This window comes from Eleutherodactylus coqui, chromosome 11 (assembly GCF_035609145.1).
Source record: "Eleutherodactylus coqui strain aEleCoq1 chromosome 11, aEleCoq1.hap1, whole genome shotgun sequence".
Taxonomy (NCBI): domain Eukaryota; kingdom Metazoa; phylum Chordata; class Amphibia; order Anura; family Eleutherodactylidae; genus Eleutherodactylus; species Eleutherodactylus coqui.
The window spans coordinates 137,120,904-137,142,791 of NC_089847.1; the positions used below are offsets into that span (position 1 = coordinate 137,120,904).

Consider the following 21,888-nt stretch of genomic DNA (forward strand, 5'->3'; position numbering starts at 1 on the left):
GTCCGAGGTAATACGTTCTGCCCGTCAGACATTTACCCAAAACCTTACTGTCACTCAAGCAGACAAACGTATTCAGAGATGACATTAATCAGAGACGTCGTTATCAACTCAGTTTATGATGATTTAGGAGATGGATTTAAAGGGGAACCCCGTCTCCAGGGTGCAGCTGATCCTTAGGGATAACGTATTTCCATCGGCTCTACATGGCAGTAGGTGTGAGGTGCAGATACAGATCTGAGCTTACAATTAATGCAGAATGTCACATGACACAACCAAAAAAGTTACCAAAAACTGGACAACCCCTTTAAAAATGTAATACCATTTATGGGCACAAGACGGGGCTGTTCTCTCCATAATCAGCACTTACCTCCTCTAGAGCTTTCAAGGGTATTCAGGATTGTGGTGCCCATGTGTAATCCTCTTTCTGGGGTCCAGTGCAGAAATAGTCATGTAGGACTCCTCTATCTGGGACTCCTACGTGTCTGATTTATAGGTGATGGAAAAGATTTCTGGGCATCAGTCGCCCCCCACAGACCATTAGTACAGCTTAAAGAGGTTGTCCAAAAATTACAAGTTCTCCCCCATCCACAAGAGATCCACAGGATAGGGCATAATTTGCTGATTGGTGGGGGTCTCACTGATAAGACCTTGGCTGAGCTAAAGATCGGGGGTCCCATGTCCTCCTCACTGCTGGATTGCAGATTAGCACTCCATTCACTTTCAGTGGGACTGCCGACCTACCCAAGTGCACCCTTTTGGGTATCTCCCGTCAGCCTCATTGAAATGAATGGAGTACGGACTGCACATACTCGCCCAGTGCTCCCTTCATGCTGACATCACTGCAGGGGGACTAGCGACCCCCGTAGTGACAGGCAGAGCAGGATACGGGAGTTCAGTTCTCGAGATCGGCAGGGGTCTTAGCGGTGAGTTCCCCACGGATCAGCAAGTTCTCCCCCTATCCTGTGGATATCCTGCGGGTGGAGAGAACTTGGTAAAACCCCTTTAAGTAACTGCTTTTTCAAATTTTCACATGTCAGGGTATCCAGCAGCACAGAGCATTTCAGGAGATGACTGTGCTGATCCTATGGGAAGTCACAGCATGAGAGCTGCATAGTGGAAGGAGCAGGGTGCACTGCAGTACAGAGTATTTCAGGAGAGGGATGTGGGAGGACACAAACTGAGAATTACATAGTGGAAGGAGCAGTACAGAGTATTTCAGGGCATGACTGTGTTGATCCTATGGAGAGTCACAGACTGAGGCTACCTTTACACGGACGAGCCAGATATCATCTTGCTTGCCAACAATCATTTTTAATGCCCATGAGTGGCATTCTTCATTCATAAACGCCTCGCATCACTTCTGTGAAATTGCGATCCTCCTGCATGGGAAAACAAATCACTCGTGTGAATAAGCCCATTGAAAAGAATGGAGTTCATATTTGTGCAGGTTTTGTTGGTCCCACAACGCCAAAACTCACGCGAGATCCTCGCCTGCGTGAATTTAGCCTGAAAGTTACAAAATGGGAGGCGCAGCACAGATGATGTCAGGGCAGCAGTGCAAGGATCTTGGAGGCCACAGCGAGAGTAGGCTTCTCCAAGGAAGGGACCGGGAGCAGTAAGGCATGACATAAGATCTTCCCTGTACAATGCAGACATGACTCCGCTTCTTCTCTCCTAGGATCTGACTACCCTGCAGAGTGGATTCTGGACGGTGGAGACGCCTGGCTCGGTGCTGATGATCATTTTCTTTGTCGTGGCGCTAATTGGCAGCATGGTACGTAGAGACCTGGGTTCACAGTAGTAGCAGGGTGACGCGAAGGAGGCCATTTACAGACTCCTGCAAGAGAGTCCATCCTTTGTCAGAAACCCCCCAAATTGGGCCTTTGTGCCTCTTCTCAGCAGGACGACCTGTGTACAGGTGCACTGCCTCTGAATGTAAAGAATAGTCTTCTCATTCACTGACAGCAAGCAGAGATTTTGAAAATGGTGAGGAATTGAAATCCAAAGTACATTGGAAAGTTGTAGTATTTCTAAACACTAATTAACCCCTTTCTAACGTGTGCCATACAGATGTGAACGTCGCATGTGGAGTGGGCTTGTACGGCTGACATCTGCTGGTTGTCTCCGATTCTGAACATTTAACCCTTTAATTTAAAAACTTACTGATTCAGGAGGGCAGATAGCTGCATCCCCTCAGCATGCAGACGGCCATACTACCAAATGAGGGAGCTAATTGCACCTGTAAGGGAAACCGATGAGACAGCCACTCACACAGCCTCCTAATATAGAGGGGGTGGCTGCTTGATGTATACTCCCACACAGAGTGGATACAAAGTGGTAGACCTTCTGATACATGTAGTCCACCATGCAGACCAGCAACCTATTAATGACGCCATAATAGTTCGGCGGGTTGCCCTGCGCCTCATTAAGTGAACCACATTGGTACTGCCACCCTGGGCTCCCCCTGGAGTTTTAAAGCCGCACTGCATGGGAATGATATATAATGAATGCCAGGTATTAGTTGGATTTTGGCTAAAATACATCAGCTCACAAACCGCTTCAAGGTTCCTTGCCTGTTGTGAGTCCCTACACTCTATATCTGCCATGTAACTCCACCCATTAGTGTATTTCGGCTGGGCGCTTTCATGCCAGTGGCGGCTGCATAGACTCCTATGGGAGCCTATGACAGATGCCGGAGGAGGGAGGTGGGAGGGAGTTTAACAGCGTGACCTCTAAACTCCCACCCCTTCCCAGCTACTCTCCGCCCCTTGCCAGCTGTTTGCAATAGGAGGGTTCAGAGAGGGGTTAGAGCCAAGCTCCGCCCCTCCCCTCCCATTGCTGACTATGATAAGGGGTGGGAGTTTAGTGCACTAGCTCCCGTCCCGCCTCATCCCCATGCCGAGAGACGTAAAAACGCCAACAGCCCTATGAATAAGCCCTAATCGTGCCGATCAGATAAGAAAGTTGTCAGGTTATTTTTACCAAATGGCGAACGTCGTAAAAACAAAACAATGGTGGGATTTCTGGTCGGGCTTCCATCCCCCTTCCAAACAGAGTAACTAAAGTTCTACAACACATTATATGTCCCCCAGAGTGCGGCCAACTCGTCCCTTAAAAACTACAAGTCCTCGTACGGCTGTCCGCGAGCCACGGCTCCAGCAGAGCGACGGGGAAAAGTGCCTGATCCTTAAAAGGCACAAAACCACTAAGGGGTTAAGCTTTATTAACCTGAAACGCCCCCCCCCCCCCTATGATTTTGCATAAGAATGAGCCCCCTGAAGGACCCCCGTCTGTTTACAGCAGAGCGCCGCGGGGTCAGCGCTGCGAAGAACGGAGGCAAGGACACGGCACATTCTGCAGAGCCATCTGCATGTTTTTCCTCCTCTGTTTGTGATGTGCGCCGTAGATTCTCTGCCTCAACAATAGCGCTTCACGATGCCGCGTTGTTCCAGAGCGCCGTCTGTTTCCACACGGTTCCACTGCAACGCTTTCAGTAAATGGAATAAAAGTCAGAGCCTACAAGGCTGAACGTGGGAGCACAATAGGACGGCGTGTACACAGGAGCGCGGCTCTGTAAGAGGGCAGAATTAACCATCAGTTGTTCTCTCCCACCTCTCATCTCCAGATATGGTACCTGAAGTCTCACACGGCACCCGTCCTGTCGGAGGATAGACGCCAGTCCGTCAGTCGCCAGCCCTCCTTCACCTACTCCGAATGGACGGATGACAAAGGGGAAGAATTCCTGGACCTGGACCCCGTGCCCGATACCCCAGTGTTTGACTGTCTGATGGATATTAGAGGGGACACAGACATAGGAACGCTGTCCCTGAAACCTGTGGGGCTGCAGGAAAGGTGATGAGTTCTAAGTTCAGCTAAAGGAAACATAAAACCAGGACGAGTGTAAATGTACGGGCCGGGGGCTAATCCCTCTGTACATGCATCACATTACTTATCCTGTACTGCTCCTGAGTTACAGCCTGTATTATACCCCAGAGCTGCACTCACTATTCTGCTGGTGGTGGAGTCACTGTGTACATACATCACATTACTTATCCTGTACGACCCTGAGTTACATCCTGTATTATACCCCAGAGCTGCACTCACTATTCTGCTGGTGGAGTCACTGTGTACATACATTACTTATCCTGTACTGATCCTGAGTTACATCTTGTATTATACCCCAGAGCTGCACTCACTGTTCTGCTGATGGAGTCACTGTGTACATACATTACTTATCCTGTACTGATCCTGAGTTACATCCTGTATTATACTCCAGAGCTGCACTCACTATTCTGCTGGTGAAGTCACTGTGTACATACATTACTTATCCTGTACTGATCCTGAGTTACATCCTGTATTATACTCCAGAGCTGCACTCACTATTCTGCTGGTGGAGTCACTGTGTACATACATTACTTATCCTGTACTGATCCTGAGTTACATCCTGTATTATACTCCAGAGCTGCACTCACTATTCTGCTGGTAGTCACTGTGTACATACATTACTTATCCTGTACTACTCCTGAGTTACATCCTGTATTATACTCCAGAGCTGCACTCACTATTCTGCTGGTGGAGTCACTGTGTACATACATTACTTATCCTGTACTGATCCTGAGTTACATCCTGTATTATACTCCAGAGCTGCACTCACTATTCTGCTGGTGGAGTCACTGTGTACATACATTACTTATCCTGTACTGCTCCTGAGTTACATCCTGTATTATACTCCAGAGCTGCACTCACTATTCTGCTGGTAGTCACTGTGTACATACATTACTTATCCTGTACTACTCCTGAGTTACATCCTGTATTATACTCCAGAGCTGCACTCACTATTCTGCTGGTGGAGTCACTGTGTACATACATTACTTATCCTGTACTACTCCTGAGTTACATCCTGTATTATACCCCAGAGCTGCACTCACTATTCTGCTGGTAGAGTCACTGTGTACATACATCACATTACATATCCTGTACGACCCTGAGTTACATGCTGTATTATACTCCAGAGCTGCACTCACTATTCTGCTGGTGGAGTCACTGTGTACATACATTACTTATCCTGTGCTGATCCTCAGTTACATCCCGTATTATACTGCAGAGCTGCACTCACTATTCTGCTGGTGGAGTCACTGTGTACATACATTACTTATCCTGTACTGCTCCTGAGTTACATCCTGCATTATACACCAGAGCTGCACTCACTATTCTGCTGGTGGAGTCACTGTGTACATATATTACTTATCCTGTACTGATCCTGAGTTACATCCTGTATTATACTCCAGAGCTGCACTCCCAATACTGCAGAGTGCAGAGATGAAGTCTCCCAGCATTCCCTGCGTGCTAACTGTCTGCTATGGCGATTTGCATTTTCTGGAAAGAGTAGTTTCAACAATGGGTTCTGTATATTCATCTGATTTGAAAAAACTAACTGCACCCCATATTTTAGAGGCTTGGTTAAGTTTTTAGGATTTGTCTGTGGATGAAACTGCTGACTCTTTCCAAATGCAACCAGCAGAATGATGAGCGCAGCTCTGGAGTATAATACAGGCTATAATTCTGAGCCTTTGGTTTTGTGCATTTCCATTGCTCCTTGTAGCTCCTGATCTCCTTTACATTTGCTGTCATATAAATTGTGTGACGTATGAAGGTCTGTCTGTCTCTGCAGGAGGGGCTCCAATGTGTCTCTGACTCTGGACATGTGTACCCCAGGGTGCACCGAGCCCTACGGCCACATCATGTCCCCTAGGGAACAATCCACTCGCGAATATCTACAAACTGCCAGCAACGTCCTGACCCCTGAGGAGCTGCACCAGAAAGCCTTGGATTCTTTTGAGCTTCAGAAAGAGTTCTTTGTAAGTCGTTGGGTGTTTTATCTGAACCCAAGGTCATTTATAGGATATAATGTACAAAACCACAGTTCCAAAAAGTTGGGGCACTGTGTAAATTGTTAATAAATGCTGAGAAAAAAAGAATACAATGATTTGGAAATCTCATCTAACCATATATTAGTCACAAGAGAACACAGATGAGGGGGGGGGGGCAGACAGTGCTCCATTTTATTGAAAAAAAAATTAGAAATTGATGGCAGCAACACATCTCAAAAAAGTTGGGACATGGGTAACATGACGCTGGAAGAGTAAGTGGTACTAAAGAAAAACAGCTGGAGGGTCAGTTTTCTACTAAGTCACATGACTGTGTATATGAAGAGCATGTAGAGAGACCGAGTCTCTCAGAAGCGAAGATGGTCAGAGGTCACCAACCTGTGAGGAGCCGCGTCTAACAATTGTGGAACTATTTCAGAAACATAAAATTGTGAAGACTTTGAATATCCCGCCATCTACAGAACATAATATCATCAGAAGAGTTAGAGGATCTGGAGAAAATCATACCAAGCTGGATGGTCCCTCTCCTTCTGAGTCCGCAGGACACGACGTCCGTGGCTTACAAAAAGAATATCAGTTTTGATTCATGCGACCACAGAACACTTTTCCATTTTGCCTCGGTCAATTGTAAATGAGCTTTGGCCCAGAGAAGACGCCGGCGTTCCTGGATTGTGTTGATATACGGCTTCTTCTTTGTATGATACAGCTGTAACTTGCATCTGTGGATTACACGGTGATCTGCGTTCACACACAATGATTCCTGGAAGTATTCCTGCGCCCTGCAGTGATTGACATTACAGAATCATGCCTGTTTATAATGCAGCGCCGCCTGAGGGCCCGTAGATCTCTAGCATCCGGTACTGACCGTTGGCCTTGTCTCTTGTGCACATGAATTTCTCCAGATCCTCTGACTCTTCTGATGATATTATGTTCTGTAGATGGTGGAATATTCAAAGTCTTCACAATTTTATGTTGAGGAACCTTTTTCTGAAATAGTTCCACAATTGTTAGACGCGGCTCCTCACAGGTTGGTGACCTCTGACCATCTCTGCTTCTGAGAGACTCGGCCTCTCTACATGCTCTTGTTATACAGTCATGTTATGTTTTTCATTGGTACCGCTTACCTTTCCAGCTTTTGTTGCTCCTGTCCCAACCTTTGTGAGATGTGCCGCTGCCATCAATTACTAAATTGTTATTTTAAAATGAAATGCAGCGATGTAGCCCCTCCCCCTCTGATATGTTCTGTGTTCTATTGTGAATACAATATGGTTAGATGAGAATTCCGAATGATTGTATTCTTTATTTCTTTACATTAATTTACATTCTACACGGCGGCCCAACTGTTCTGGAATCGTGGCCCCCGACCAAGCTGCGCCCCTGTAAAAACCGTATGATGAGGCAGGTGAGGCTCACAATACAGATCCCCGTAACATTGCCAACCAGGTCTTATAATCCTTCTAACCGCAGTCGTCGGGCTCTTTCTAGAATGTTCCATGATTCATTTGATGATGTAACTTTTCACTTTACGTTTTTATTTTCTAGGAAATCCCAATGAACTTTGTTGATCCAAAAGAATATGAGATCCTCGGCTTAGTGCGGAAAAACCGATACAAAACCATCCTCCCAAGTGAGTCCAGCGACACGGTGGGACCTGTATACGGCCCCATGCCATTATATGGGATTTACAGCATCCATATGTGTCATCTAATGTTCCCTCTGACCCGACCCGATTGATAAGGGACATCACAATTAGGCAGGACCATAACGACCCTTTATAGGCAGAACATTCCACACTTCCTGCAGCAACATATCTATTGAAGCGGAAGGAAACAAGACTGCTCACCACTGCCATCTGTCAGCAGCGAGGGGAACTACACTGAGGCACTAAATAAAATTACATATCATATATACCGTACAATGACGGCCCTTTTATTAACACCCCCCCCCCCCCCCTCCCATCTAGTAGTGGCGTTGGACTCCTTTGGCCTTCAGAACGGCAGTAATTATTCATTGCATAGATTTCACAATGGTGCTGGAACTCGTCGTCTGCTGTTATACCATCCGGAGGAACGGCGAGTTGTGCGTTCGGACACGTTAGTTGGAGCTCCAGCGTTGTATTCAGCTGACTCTGCAGCCTGTTGGTCAGAACGATTCCTGACATCCTCCTCCGACCCCTTTCAATGATGAGTTGTTTCCGTCTGCAGGATCCCCCTTCGCTGGATGTTTTCCTTGATCGCGTCATTCTCTGTATACTCTGCACACCGTTACATGAGTAAACCCCCCCGTGGTTGGCAGTGAGACCCCGGCTAGTCTAGCACCGATGACCGGCCTCGTTGGAAGTCGCTCCGATCGCTGGATTTTCCATCTAATGTGGATTCACACTGAAACTGATTTGTGGAAAACTTGTCACGGGATTTTATGCCGCACTCCGGGGTCACAGGGAGAATTACCATACAGGGGGCGCCAATCGTGAGACGGCCGGGGTCTAATAAAGGGGCTGTCAGTGTATGGAGGTCTGGGCTCAGTCATCTCTTCTACACACGGGTTGCGCCTCTAACCGCTTCCATCTCTGTGTTTTGCAGACCCCCAGAGCAGAGTGTGCCTTACGTCACCTGACCAGGAGGACGACCCTCTGAGTTCCTATATAAACGCTAATTACATACGGGTGAGCAGAGCTGCAGATTGTGATGTTCTGTGCAGATGGCGCCACGTCTTGTCTATTCTCTGTGAGTGGCGGTTGAGTTCCACCAAAGATTAGTATTAGTGGGCATGGAGGGCATAAAGAACAGCAAGAGGTGTTTGTGGCTCCATAAGGAAACCGTTGCTATCACAGAAGAGATTAGCGATCCCAATGAATTATTCGGCTCATTTAGGTCTACTCTGCAATAACTGGCGATGTGACCTGCAGCAGGGCCAAGTCACCATGGGGCCCCAGCCTAACAGCCACTGCGCCCACATAACACAGCCAGTCTCAGGGCCCCCATAACAGCTATAGTTACAGGCTCAGTGCCATGGGGCAATGTCAGCCTCCGTGTCCCCATATAACAGGGCTGGTCTCAGTACCCCCACAATGGTCACAGTAACAGCCTCAGTACCCTCCATAACAGAGCCAGCCATAGTGCCCCCATAACAGAGCCAGCCATAGTGCCCCCATAACAGAGCCAGCCATAGTGCCCCCATAACAGAGCCAGCCATAGTGCCACCATAACAGAGCCAGCCATAGTGCCACCATAACAGAGCCAGCCATAGTGCCCCCATAACAGAGCCAGCCATAGTGCCCCCATAACAGAGCCAGTACCCTATAAAAGCTGCAGCCACAAAGCCTCCCTACAGATAACCGCTAAGTCCTAGAATCACAGTGACAGCCCTAGTGCCCCCATGACAAAGCCAACCCCAGTGCCCCCCTAGTAATGACAGTGGCAACAGTGATGTCAACCCATCACAGGGTAATAGTTGAGCAGCAGGTCACCACAAAAAAATGGATGTGTCCTTTATAAAGAGTGTGGTTTATATAAAGAGCTGGGGCTGAATATATTCAGACATCCCTATATTAAAGCCTCAAACCAGACCCATAATTAATAGCAGACCAAGACCACCTAAATGTATTCAAACACCAACCCCCTATATGTTAATCAGACCCCTGACTTAATTCAGACTCCAGGCCAGAACCCCTAAATGTATTCACACCTCAGACCAGACCCCCTATATTCATTTCAGACCCCAGATAAAGAAATAATCTTCAGCCCCCGACCAGACTATATACTTCCCCTCCTTGTCCCCGGTAGTTCTGCAGTTCTGCACTCTATTGCATATGGTCTATCCTTACAAAAGGCCATCAGTAGTAGATCAGCTGCGGGTCGTCGCTAGGGATCCCCACCAATCAACTATTCTTTCATGCACTGAGATGATTTCTGCATAGAATGGTAGAGTTGGAAGGGACCTCCAGGTTCATCGAGACCTCCAGGCTCATCAGGTCCTCCAGGGTCATCGGGTCCAACCCCCTGCTCAGTGCAGGATTCACTAAATCATTCCAGGCAGATGTCTCTCTGGCCTCTCAAGACTTCCATTGAAGGAGAACTCCCCACCTCCCGTGGCAACCTGTCTCACTCATTGATCTCCTCACTGTCTAATATCTAATCTGTGTCTCCTCCCTTTCAGTTTCATCCCATTGCTTCTAGCCTTTCCTTGTACAGATGAGAATAGGGCTGATCCCTCTACACTGTGACAGCCCTTCAGATATTTGTAGACCCCTATTAAGTCCCCTCTCAGCCTTCTCTTCTGCTAAACATTCCCAGATCCTTTAACTGTTCCTCATAGGACATGATTTGCAGACCGCTCACCATCTTGGTAACTCGTCTCTGAACTTGCTCCAGTTTGTCTAGGTCTTTTTTAAAGTGGGGTCCCCAGAACTGGACCCAGTATTCCAGATGAGGTCTGACTAAGGAAGAGTAGAGGGGATAATGACCTCATGTGATCTAGACTCTATGCTTCTCTTAATACATCCCAGAATTGTGTTTGCCTTTTTGGCTGCTGCATCACATTGTTGACTCATGTTCAGTCTATGACTTATTAGTATAAAGTCTTTTCACATGTGCTGCTGCTTAGCCCAATTCCTTCTATTCTGCATATGTTTTTTTTTTCATTTTTCTTGTCCAGATTTAAAACTTTCCATTTCTCCTTGTTAAATACCATTCTGTTAGTCCCCGCTCCCTGCAATGGCCAGACTTGATATTTACTTCAATGGGAGCTTTGCCTGTAATACCAAGCCTGGCCACTGCAGTGTAAATGGAGCTGTCTACTACAAGTGCAATAACCCAGCATAGTTTTCAGGTGGTGGACCCCCGCTGATCTACTACTGATCACCTACTGTAAGGATTAACCATTAATAATTTACAACTGGACAACTCTTTAACCCCTTGAGTGGCACGCCCGGAAAATTTCCGGGGACGAGCTCCACTGCTCATAGCAACATAGCCCGGAAGATTTCCGGGCTATGTATCACTATGGGAGCTGCAGAGCACAATGCCACAAGCTGTGACAGTGTGCTCTGCCTGCACAGACCCACACAGAGCAGTGCAAGGGCTTTGAAAAACCAGCAGAAGATATTGCCGATATGTCGGCAATGTCCTGCTTTGTTTACAAGTTGCCATAGAGACCATCGGCTTGTCAGAAGCAAGCCGATGGTCTCTGTGGCAGGGAGAGCTGGTTGTTAGCTGTCAGAGGACAGCTAGGTACCTGCTCTTACAGCAGAGATCAGAGAAAACCTCCGATCTCTGCTGTGTTAACCCTTTACATGCTGCAGTCTATGTGACTGCAGCATGTAAAGGGCTGTCACTGCAGCATGTAAAGGGCTGTCACCATCGGACCCCCGGAATGTGATCAGGGGTCCTGATGGGTCCCTGTGGAAGTCCCCTAAAGGGACAAAAAAATTTTAAAAAAAAAGTAAAAAAATTATTAAAAAAATAAAAAAAACACTTGTCTCCCTTTACTTTGTAAAAAATCAAAACTACAATCACACATGTGGTATCCGTGCGTCGTAATGACCCAGAGAAGGAAGTTAATGCATTATTTAACCCCTTAATGACATGGCCCCTTTTTTTCTTTTTTCCCCATTTCTTTTTTTCCTCCCCCCTGTTTAAAAAATCACAACTTGTCCCGCAAAAAACAAGCCCTCATATGGCCATGTCAATGGAAAAAGGAAAAAGTTATGGCTCTTGAGACGCAACTGCAAAACTAGTTGAAATTCAATGATTAGACCATTTTAAAAAACCTGCCCTGGTGGGCACGACAGGGTGGTAGGAAACCTGCCACTCAAGGGGTTAAGGGCATTGTCTGCATTTTTGCCTCACCTGCACCGCATTGTTAGCCTTCCTCCTTGGCAACAGGGTGAAAACTATATGTCGCAGAAATTAGGGAGATTTTCAATAAACTGGGTGAGTTGACACGTCTGTGTCAGCCACAGCACCTCCATAACAGCGTCTGTCCCCTCATCACACAGCCGGCCGAACTCCCCCCATAAAAGTTGTTGCCCCTCCGCCTCCCATCATGTTCTTCTACTCACAGTAACTTCCTTTTCCATCCGACCAAGGCTACAGGCTACAGGCTGGAGTCAATGACTGACTAATCCGAACTGTAGGCGGAGCGATCAGGTCACCCCGCTGTGGTAACAATCATAAATTAGTGAACCCCAGGCCATTCCAAAAGGGCTTTTAGTAATTCCAATAGGACGATGGTATTGGTGGTACCAGAAAAGTGTGTAATTAAATCTGGAGCGTCCCTTTATGGCACCTTACTGTGTGATTGCAGCGTTATATATACCAGTGGGACCCATTAGTCCCCATGACAGTCCTTCCCGTATCTCCACTGTGTTCTGTGTTGCAGGGTTATGGAGAAGAGGAAAAAGTTTACATTGCAACCCAGGGACCCACCGTGAACACCGTAGGGGACTTCTGGAAGATGGTCTGGCAGCAGCATTCACCTATCATCGTTATGATCACCAACATCGAGGAGGTCAACGAGGTGAGCGGCGCCTACTTCATACTGCTAACCAATGTCAGACGTTGTACATACAGGCAGAGGGTAATGTGAAGCTTCTCAGTACAAAATCAGTACCAGAGCCTCCACCTGCCACAGACCATGGATGATACTGGTGTCATCTTCTGTGTCCGAGCATCCCCGATGCGACCGCTGTCCCTGCGCCCCCTATAACTATGCTCCCAATGCCCCTGCATTTGGGCCCTGATTGTTCCTTGTACTGTAACTTCTTGTTCATCTTTACACAGAAATGCACAGAGTATTGGCCGGAGAAACATGGCGTCTACGAGGGAATCGAGGTGACTGTCAATCACATCATCCAGGAGGACGACTACGTATTACGACTTATGACTTTAAAGGTAGGAAAAGAATGTCGTCTCTTGTCCGTTCCATTCTCCCACTAGATGATACTTGACTTCAAGGAGAACGTATATGCAAATGATATGTCAAACACAGGCCACGCCCACAATTCCTGACCACACCTATAGGATAAAATGGTCTACCCACAACATCAAATCATCATTCGTGATCTGAACTGATGGCGCTGACACATGGATCGCACGCAGTAGAGGGTCAGGTACTACACAGACTCCCACCTTAATCCAGGACTTCAGGAAAAGTAGACAAGGGATGCTTAAATCATTAAAGGGATACAACTATAGTGCCTCCATAATGACATCCCATCTGTAGTGCCCACCAAAAAATATCTGCAGTACCTCTATACTGACAACTATGGTACCTCCATAAGGGCATCAACTACTGTACCCTCATAGTGACATCCACAGGGACCCCATAATGATATTTGTATTCTCATAATTACAGTGCCAACAGCACCCTCACATTGTCAGCCATGCTGCTGTCATACTGACATCCCCAATGGGGAGAGTCATAGTGCCCCCGGAATTAATAAGGGCAAAGTATTCCCCATATTGATAGTCACCGAACCCTCATAATGATAGACTTCATAGCCCCATAATAGCATTGACACAGCCCCCATAATGATATCCATAGTGCCCAATAATCATGGTCATAGTGCCCCATAGTACACAATAATGCCACCCATAGTGCCCAGTAATGGCGGTGTGCCCCCTGTGCCCCCTCCTCAGACACACTGCTGGTTAGTTGTTCTCCGTGATAACATCCTAATGAATAGCTCGCTAGTGACCCTTCATGTTCTGACCCTCCATGGTCCTATCTCACATTAGAGTAGGACCTCTCACCAGATGACATTTTCCTGCTGCCCATTTACATGTTGACCTTCTTGTTTCCATGTGCATTGGATTTCTGGCTGATGTTCTAGAACGGTGGGGAACAAAGGAGTCTGAAGCATTTTTGGTACACGTCGTGGCCCGACCAGAAGACCCCGGATCAGGCTCCAGCACTCTTAACGCTGGTCCAGGATGTGGAGGAAGCCATGAAAAAGGAGGAGCATAATAACAGACCTATAATTGTGCACTGCAGGTGAGCCGCGCGGCAGCTGGGTAAGGTCTGCGATCCACAACTAGTACGCTGGAGCTCCAGCCTTCTGTTCTAATTATCACCACAATTCCAAAAATTGTGTAAAATGTAAATAAATGTTGAAAAAAAAGAATGCAATGATTTGGAAATCTCATCTAACCAGATTGTATTCATAATAGAACATAATAGAACAAAAAAGCATGTAGAGAGGCCGAGTCTCTTAGAAGCAGAGATGGTCAGAGGTCACCAGTCTGTGGAAAAATGTGTCTAAGAATTGCGGATCAATTTTAGAAAAATGTTCCTCAATGTAAAATTGTGAAGACTTTGAATATTCCACCATCTACAGAACATAATACCATCAGAAGAGTCAGAGGATCTGGAGAGATTCAGAAGGCACACGGCCGACGGTCAGTATTGGATGCTTGAGATCTACGGGCCCTCAAGCGGTGCTGCATTATAAACAGGCATGATTCTGTGATGTCAATCACTGCAGGGCGCGGGAATACTTCCAGGAATCATTGTGTGTGAACACAGATCACTGTGTAATCCAGAGATGCAAGTTACAGCTGTATCATACAAAGAAGAAGCCGTATATCAAGACAATCCAGGAACGCCGGCGTCTTCTCTGGGCCAAAGCTCATTTACAACGGACCGAGGCAAAATGGAAAAGTGTTCTGTGGTCGCATGAATCAGAATGTGAAATTCTTGCTGGAAACCACGGACGCCGTGTCCTGCGGACTCAAGAGGAGAGGAACCACCCAGCTTGGTATCAGCGCACAGTCCTGCATCTCTGATGGTACGGGGTTACATTAGTGCCTATGGCACGGGCAGCTTACACACACATTCTGACAGGCGCTATTAATGCTGACAGTATATGGAGGTTGTAGAACCACATATGCTCCATCCAGACAACGACTCCTTCAGGGAAGGTCTTGTATATATCAGCAAGACGATGCTAAACCACCTACTGCATCCATCACAACTAGAGATGAGCGAGCATTGCCTTTAGCGAGTATCTCCCCTGCTCAAGACAGAAGGTTCGGCTGCCGGCACGGGGGAGCGGTGAGTAGCGGCTGTCAGCAGGAGGGAGCGGGGGCGAAACAGAGGGAGAGAGAGATCTCCCCTCCGTTCCGCCCCGCTCTCCCCCGCAGCTCCGTGCCCGCTGCCGGCACCCGAACCTTCTGTCTCGAGCGGGGGAGATACTCGCTAAAGGCAATGCTCGCTCGAGCAATTGCCCTTAGCGAGTATACTCGCTCATCTATAATCACAACAGCAGAGTCCGGGTGCTAAGGTCGTCGCCTGCAGTTCAGACCTTTCACCAGTAGGAAACATTTAGCGCATTATGAAACAGAAAATCCATCAAAAACGACCCCGAACTGTGGAGCAGCTAGAAGCCTCCATCAGACAAGAATGGGACAGCATGCCTCTCCACCAACTCCAGCAATTGCTCTCCTTACTTCCCAGAAGAGGCGATGCTACACCAGGGTAGACACGGCCCGTCCAACTGTTAGGAGATGTGCTGCTGCCATCAATTTCTAAATGAGTTTATTTTTTTTATGTAACGGAACGCTCCCCCCCCCCCCCCCCCGATATCTTCTGTTGGGACTAAAATATGATTAGATGGGATTTCCAGATCGTTGTATTCTTTACATTTATTTACAATTTACGCAGCAGCCCAACCTTACATTCAGACATCTTTATGATGCGTATGGCCGCCATAACTGCTCCTATAAGGATCCTGCACTGTATATGAGGCTTTGCCTTAGCCGATGTCATCTGTCTTGTAGCGCAGGGATCGGGAGGACCGGCTGTTTCATCGCCACCACCATTCTGTGTAGGCAGCTGACAAATGAGGGGACAGTGGACATCCTGAGGACAACCTGCCAGCTGAGGTTAGACAGGTAAGGGTACCGCCAAATCATTTGCATCAGCTGCCCGAATCTCCCGCATTTGGATAGGTCATATACTTGTCAGCCTTTCTGGGAAAAGGGGAGACTTCCTGGACTTCCAAAAGAGTTACCAAGTCTTCAGGGTGCTGGACAGCACTATTTCTTGTATCTGCTGCTTCAGTTTCTCCACCCTCCACCAGAGGAAGAAGACAGAGGCGGGAGGAGGAGGAGTCATCGAGATGCACATAAAGAGGCAGCATAAAGGAAGGCAGAAGTGAAATCAGGGATGAAGCAAGTAGTGGGGTCAAAGAGGGCACTATTACCTATCGGTGGCATAAAAGCAGAACTGTTACCTAACAGAGGCACAAAGGGGGTATTATTACCTAATGACAGCATAAAGGGGGCACTATTAACTACTAGAAGTACAAAGGGGGTACTGTTACCTAATTGGGGTATTAAGGGAGCACTATCATCTAATGGGGGCATAAAGGGAGCACTATTACCTAATAGGGGCACAAAATTGCTCTTAATGGATGCACAAAGGGGCGCTATAACCTAATGGGGGCATTATTACCTAATGGGGGCACTATTACCTGTTACTTAATGGGGGAACAAAGGGAGCACTGTTACCTAATGGGGGAGGCACAAAGGAGGTGCTATTACCTAATGCTGACACAAAGGGAACACTGTTACCTAACAGGGGCACAAAGGAGGTGCTATTACCTAATGAAGTTACTATAACTGTGGGAAACTAAGAGGATATTATCATGTCAGGGTGCTTTAACTATGGAACACTAAGGAGACATTATTACCTTGTGGGTGCACAAAAGGGGGATTTTCACTGTGTAGGAGCACAAATGGGGCACAGAGAAGATATTATTACTGTGTAATGTGCTCTGGGAAAAGTGGAATTAGAAGTAAGATGGCGGGGGGGGGGGGGGGGGGGGCGGGCTCCAGGTACCCATTTTATTTTAGCACCCTTGTTTCAAGGGGTGTAGGCTGTTAATAGGGAATGTGGCATGTAAAATAGGATCTGTGGGTGATGGGGTCCGTTAAAAGGAACATGGCCCACACAGAAAAACGTTTATGGTACACTTCATGCTTTTTTCAATCTCCTCAACTGCAGATTCTGAAGTTTGGCAAGTATGAGATAGAGATGAAATTTACTGGTTTGGGACTTGGCTAGGAGAACAGTGCTCCCCAATGTCAGAAGCATCAAACTTGAAATCTGAAGAACGGGCCTGAGTTCCCAGTTCTGATGGGGAGGAGGGGGGATTGGTGCCTTCAAAGCTGTTTATCTCCAAGATGTCCCGTTTTTTGTTTGGGTCTTTGTGCTTCTCTCCTGTGGGAGGTTAGACTCGCTGATGATGAGGATGATGGGTGATTTGGGTATGATGTAGTTCCCATGCCAGAGGACTGATATAGCCACCAGTGTGACCATTGGCTGCACCCCCCATGGGCGGTCGGCACAGTATATCATACCCACAATACACTTCCCACTAGTGACTGGTTGCCAGTGTTCGGTGCTCGGGATGGCGATGATTCATTGGTTACACTTCTAGCTGGGAAGCAGACGGAGCTATTTCTGGGCGCCAAATATCCAGCCAAGGAAACAGCAAATAATACTTCTCCACGCAAATGTCTCCGAATATTCCCGCTATTCACTCCCACGGTGGCAGCCAAACACCAACACCCTGTAAGTTCTACAGATGGAAGCAACGAAGAACTTCCCGCTGACTTCCCATTTCGGCTACTGGTCCCCGCAGCTACAGTGAGTGGGAACTGATGGTCAGAGAAGAGTCCACAGACTTATACAGGAAGTGATGCTGTTCTACTTCATACTACAGAGACCAATAACTGGCAGGAGAGCTGCGTACTGAGCCTTCTCTGTGTATATAGTGTCTATCCCACATGATCCACGCCTCCAGTAGTGCAATATAGTTGTCATCTGTCATTAACCCCCCCCCAATGCTAATGAGAGAACTATGCTGACTCCGCCCTCTAATGCTAATGAGATGACAGCTGACTCCACCCTCTACTGATAATAAAATGACCTCCCAATGATAATGTGATGCTGCCATCCTCTAGTAATGAGATGACTCTGCAGAGCCCACCTTTTAATGATAACTAGATGAACCCCCTAATAATAATGTATTGACCCCATTCTCTTATGATAATGAGATAACTCTTCCATCTGATAATGAGATGACTCTGTTTACCATGCTCTGCAGTGATGAGCTGACTCTGCTGACCTCGTCCTTTAATGACACTGAGATGACCCTACTTTTAACTCTCCCCTCTAATGATGATAAGGTGACGCTGATGACCCACCCTCTTCATAATGAAATCTATGTTTACTCAACCCTCTAATAATAAGGAGCTGACCCCGCCCTCTGATGACAATGAGATGACTTTGCCAAACCTGTCCTATTCTACATAGCAAAGCTGATAAGTGATCTGCAAAACACAGGCAATATTAGACTACTGTGTGTGCTCCAGTGGCCGATATGAAAACTGCAAGATTTCAGGATTTTTGTAAATGAATAATCATGTAAAAATGTTGTAGTAAATCATCAAAAAGTTGAAAAATATTCCATTAATATAATAGTAAATTTCCTGTTTATGACTATTTATTCTTGTAGGGGAGGAATGATCCAGACCAGCGAGCAGTACCAGTTTGTCCACCATGTACTGAGCTTGTTCGTCAAAGAGAACTCCTGCACTGTAGAGGAATAAGCAGCGGGTGAATATCGGGGGGAGATCTCTGAACCCCGACTGAAAACACTTCACTGAAAGGAGAAGGATCAGCGGTGCCGCTTATCATCAGGCTTCAGGGGAGACGTTTCCTCTCTGTGTCATGTCAATGGGATTTTGCAGCTAATGATGTAAGCATACGGAAACTGACAAAATGGGACAATCCTCTCCAAAAAAACAAAAAAATTCAAAAACATCCAGAATTTCTATTGTACATAGAAGCGTCGCCGCGGTTTGTAACCGGATTATTATATGAAGATAATTACATTTGTGTTTTTAAGTTTTACTCTTTTTTCTGGGGGGTCCGAATAATAAATCGCTTCTGACTGCAGTGTTGAACGACGTCACGCAGAATTCTGTAACGTGTTGATGCCGACAAGTGATTTTTTTGCCTTTTTCTGAACTGTTTTTACATTTTTATCTACCGGATACTGTGTCACATGACTCATGAACACATCGAACCTCTGTACAGAAAGTTCCAGTTGTTTCATACAGCATTACGCTTGATACCTCATCTTGTAGACAAACATAGCGGGGGGGGGGGGGGGGGGGAGGGGGTAACATGGCTCCTCTGTGGAGTTGCGCCTTTAACCCCTCAAGTGCCAGAGGGGGGATGTGATAAAGCAGAATATATTATACTTTAGGTTGTTTACAGAATATTTTTTACGGCTCTGGGTGGGGGAAGTGAGAGACAGAGGAAATGACCTTGTCACCATTTAAAGGGGCTGTCCACACTTAGATACATAAGGGTATGCTCACATGGCAGGTTTTGGTGTGAAATCCGCGCAAAAATCCACTTCCAGTACGCATCCTATTCATTTGAGTGGGACATCCACGTTGCCGTCTTTACGATGCAGGTTTTTCTACCGCTGATTTCAAGTCCGTGTCATGGAGGGAAAAAATGACCTCTCACTTTGTACTGTGGATCCATGACGAATTTGCGTTGGAAATTCCGTACACGGATTTTGCTCATTGATAAGCGCTAAATCTACATGCGGATCTACGGAATACAGAAGTCACAATTCGCAGCAGAAATACCCAGATCAGCCACGGATTTCTGGCGCAGTTTTAGAGGCAAAATCGGCGCCGAAAAATCTGCCATGGATTCCATTGTGCGAATATACCCTTAAAGGATGCCGCCGCCTTATTTTTTGCCTAGTAAGGCAGTATACGTTTACGCGTGGGGCGTCCTGCGGACTGCAGCGCTGCCTTTATTTTGTATAAATCTGGCTCCTATCTCGAAATATCACCCAAGAAATGGGTGCCATATGCCAATAAGCAGTGGGCCGTCCGATGGGCGCTCCACCTCTGCCAGTAATCCCGCCCCTCTCTCCGCCTATTCAACTAAAACACAACTCCTTCCTTGCTGAGTGACGTCCTGGGCTCTGCCCGCTGGAGACGTCATGCGGTCCACCTACTCGTGCCTCTCTGACAACGGCGCATGCTCATGATGTCACTCTGGCCCAAGAGGGAGTCAGAACACATGCGCACAATCGCTCAGTGCAATAAAAGCCCTTTGAAGGTGAAACGCACGCTGGGGGCGTCACTCAGCAAGGTGTTTTTTAGTTGAACAGGTGGGGAGATGGCACAGGTGAGCCGCCCATCGGACAGTCCACAGCTTATTAGCATACTGCGCGCAAACTACTACTTGGACGATAAAGGTACCGCTGCATTCTGCAGGATATCCCACCATTCGAAAGATCTCTGCTTCTTATCAGTGGATGGAAACATTTGTAGTTGCATTCATAACCTCTCTGGAGGACCCATGCGCAGACTGCCCACTGATTCTAATGGACACTGTGTAATGCTTCATTTCTCCTGTGGTGGTGCTGCATGGGAATTGAACACTTGTTCCCCCACAGATCACAGCTGATCGCTGGAGATTCAGTGATCCACTTATCATCGGAGGACCCATCTAACGGAATATGGAGAACCCCGTTAACATTGATCTGAATGCACATAACCGGAGACGGAGATTACTTGTAGTAAAACATCAGATGGGGTCACGTTGTCACTTTCCTAAATCCCGAGGGGCTGTTCTGTCGTGGGGAGCCCGCCCCGGGTTATGTGTCATTAGGCGGGGCAGACTCGTCTTTGGATCATTTTGATTTAGATTTCTGCACATCTAATAAATATCCAACTGGATCCTTTTTCTATTGATGGTGGGCCATGTACCATAGGAGGCACCATCCTATCGGTAGTACACTAGGACCGGAGCATCGCAGGTTGTGTAACCATGTGGTACATCATCAGTGAGGGGGGGTTGGTCACACATGGAAACGGTGGTTGTGGAGGAGGCAATGGAAGTATTTCGGTGGGGGGTCTATTGTTGTTCTTCTTCATGATGGCCTCTAAGCATAGAGGTTGGTACCAGCAGTTTGGAGGCAATGCCACGCACCAAATATCAAGTAAGCCGGTCACATGATAAGAGAGGCCGAGGGCTCAGCGGGCAGGTGACACCACAAGATATAGTAGGAAATTCATATCCACCACTGGTACATCCAGTCCTAGGAGTAAAATGGCGCCAAATAGCAACACTGCATCAGCCAACACTTCAGTGCTTGAAAAGAGGGAGTTACAAAAGTTATCCCACCACCTTGGTGAAAACACAATACATGCAGTGCTTCAGTTTTGCTACATTTTAGATAGATTGTGTTCTGGTCCTTTCTTTGCCCTAAGGGCTCGGTCAGACAGGTGTTTTTTGCCGCGATTTGCGGATCGCATGATGGATGCGCATCCGCAAATCACGTGACCGGGGTCGAAAAATCTGCAGCTAGCAGCGTTTTCGGTGAAAAGGCCCCGATCAAAGGAGCGCTGTCCAACCCATTGCAATTCAATGGAGCCGGCAATACAGCCGGCTCCATTGAAAGCAATGGGCTGGCTGTGAGTGCGGAATGAATTTTCAGGAAGGGCTTAAAAATATAAGCCCTTCCCTGAAAATCATCCAAAAATGTGTAAAAAATATATATATATATATATATACTCACCTTGTCCCTGCAGCTGGAGTTCAGCAGCGCCCGGCCGGCAGTGCTCCTGAACTGCTCTGTGTGGTATTCATGAATTCATGAATGAGTGAGTGAGGGATGCCTCTGATTGGTCAGGCTGTGACCAATCAGAGGCAGCCCATTCAGCAGGCAGGGATTTTAAATCCCCGGCTGCTGAATACTACACAGAGCAGTTCAGGAGAACTGCCGGCCGGGGCTGAACTCTGGCTGCGGGGACAAGATGAGTATATATTTTTTTTATTTTTACACATTTTAGGATGGTTTTCAGGGAAGGGCTTATATTTTTAAGCCCTTCCCGAAAATTCATCCCGCGCTCGCCGGCAGCCTATTGCTTTCAATGGAGCCGGCTGTATTGCCGGC

The 21,888-nt window shown here is 47.1% G+C and overlaps 1 protein-coding gene across 2 annotated transcripts in view; it reads left to right on the top strand.

Moving 5' to 3' along the window:
• PTPN5 (protein tyrosine phosphatase non-receptor type 5) overlaps positions 1-19,044 on the top strand; it is an 84,268-nt gene extending 65,224 nt beyond the window's left edge. For both annotated transcript variants that reach the window (XM_066582527.1, XM_066582528.1), the window contains exons 4-13: positions 1,679-1,774; positions 3,626-3,852; positions 5,672-5,858; positions 7,431-7,515; positions 8,471-8,553; positions 12,270-12,407; positions 12,671-12,781; positions 13,723-13,883; positions 15,668-15,781; positions 18,412-19,044. In XM_066582527.1, coding sequence (XP_066438624.1) covers positions 1,679-1,774; positions 3,626-3,852; positions 5,672-5,858; positions 7,431-7,515; positions 8,471-8,553; positions 12,270-12,407; positions 12,671-12,781; positions 13,723-13,883; positions 15,668-15,781; positions 18,412-18,505 — 1,296 coding nt within the window. In that variant the 3' untranslated portion in view covers positions 18,506-19,044. The remainder of the gene's footprint in view (positions 1-1,678; positions 1,775-3,625; positions 3,853-5,671; positions 5,859-7,430; positions 7,516-8,470; positions 8,554-12,269; positions 12,408-12,670; positions 12,782-13,722; positions 13,884-15,667; positions 15,782-18,411) is intronic.
• Positions 19,045-21,888: the final 2,844 nt, after the last annotated feature.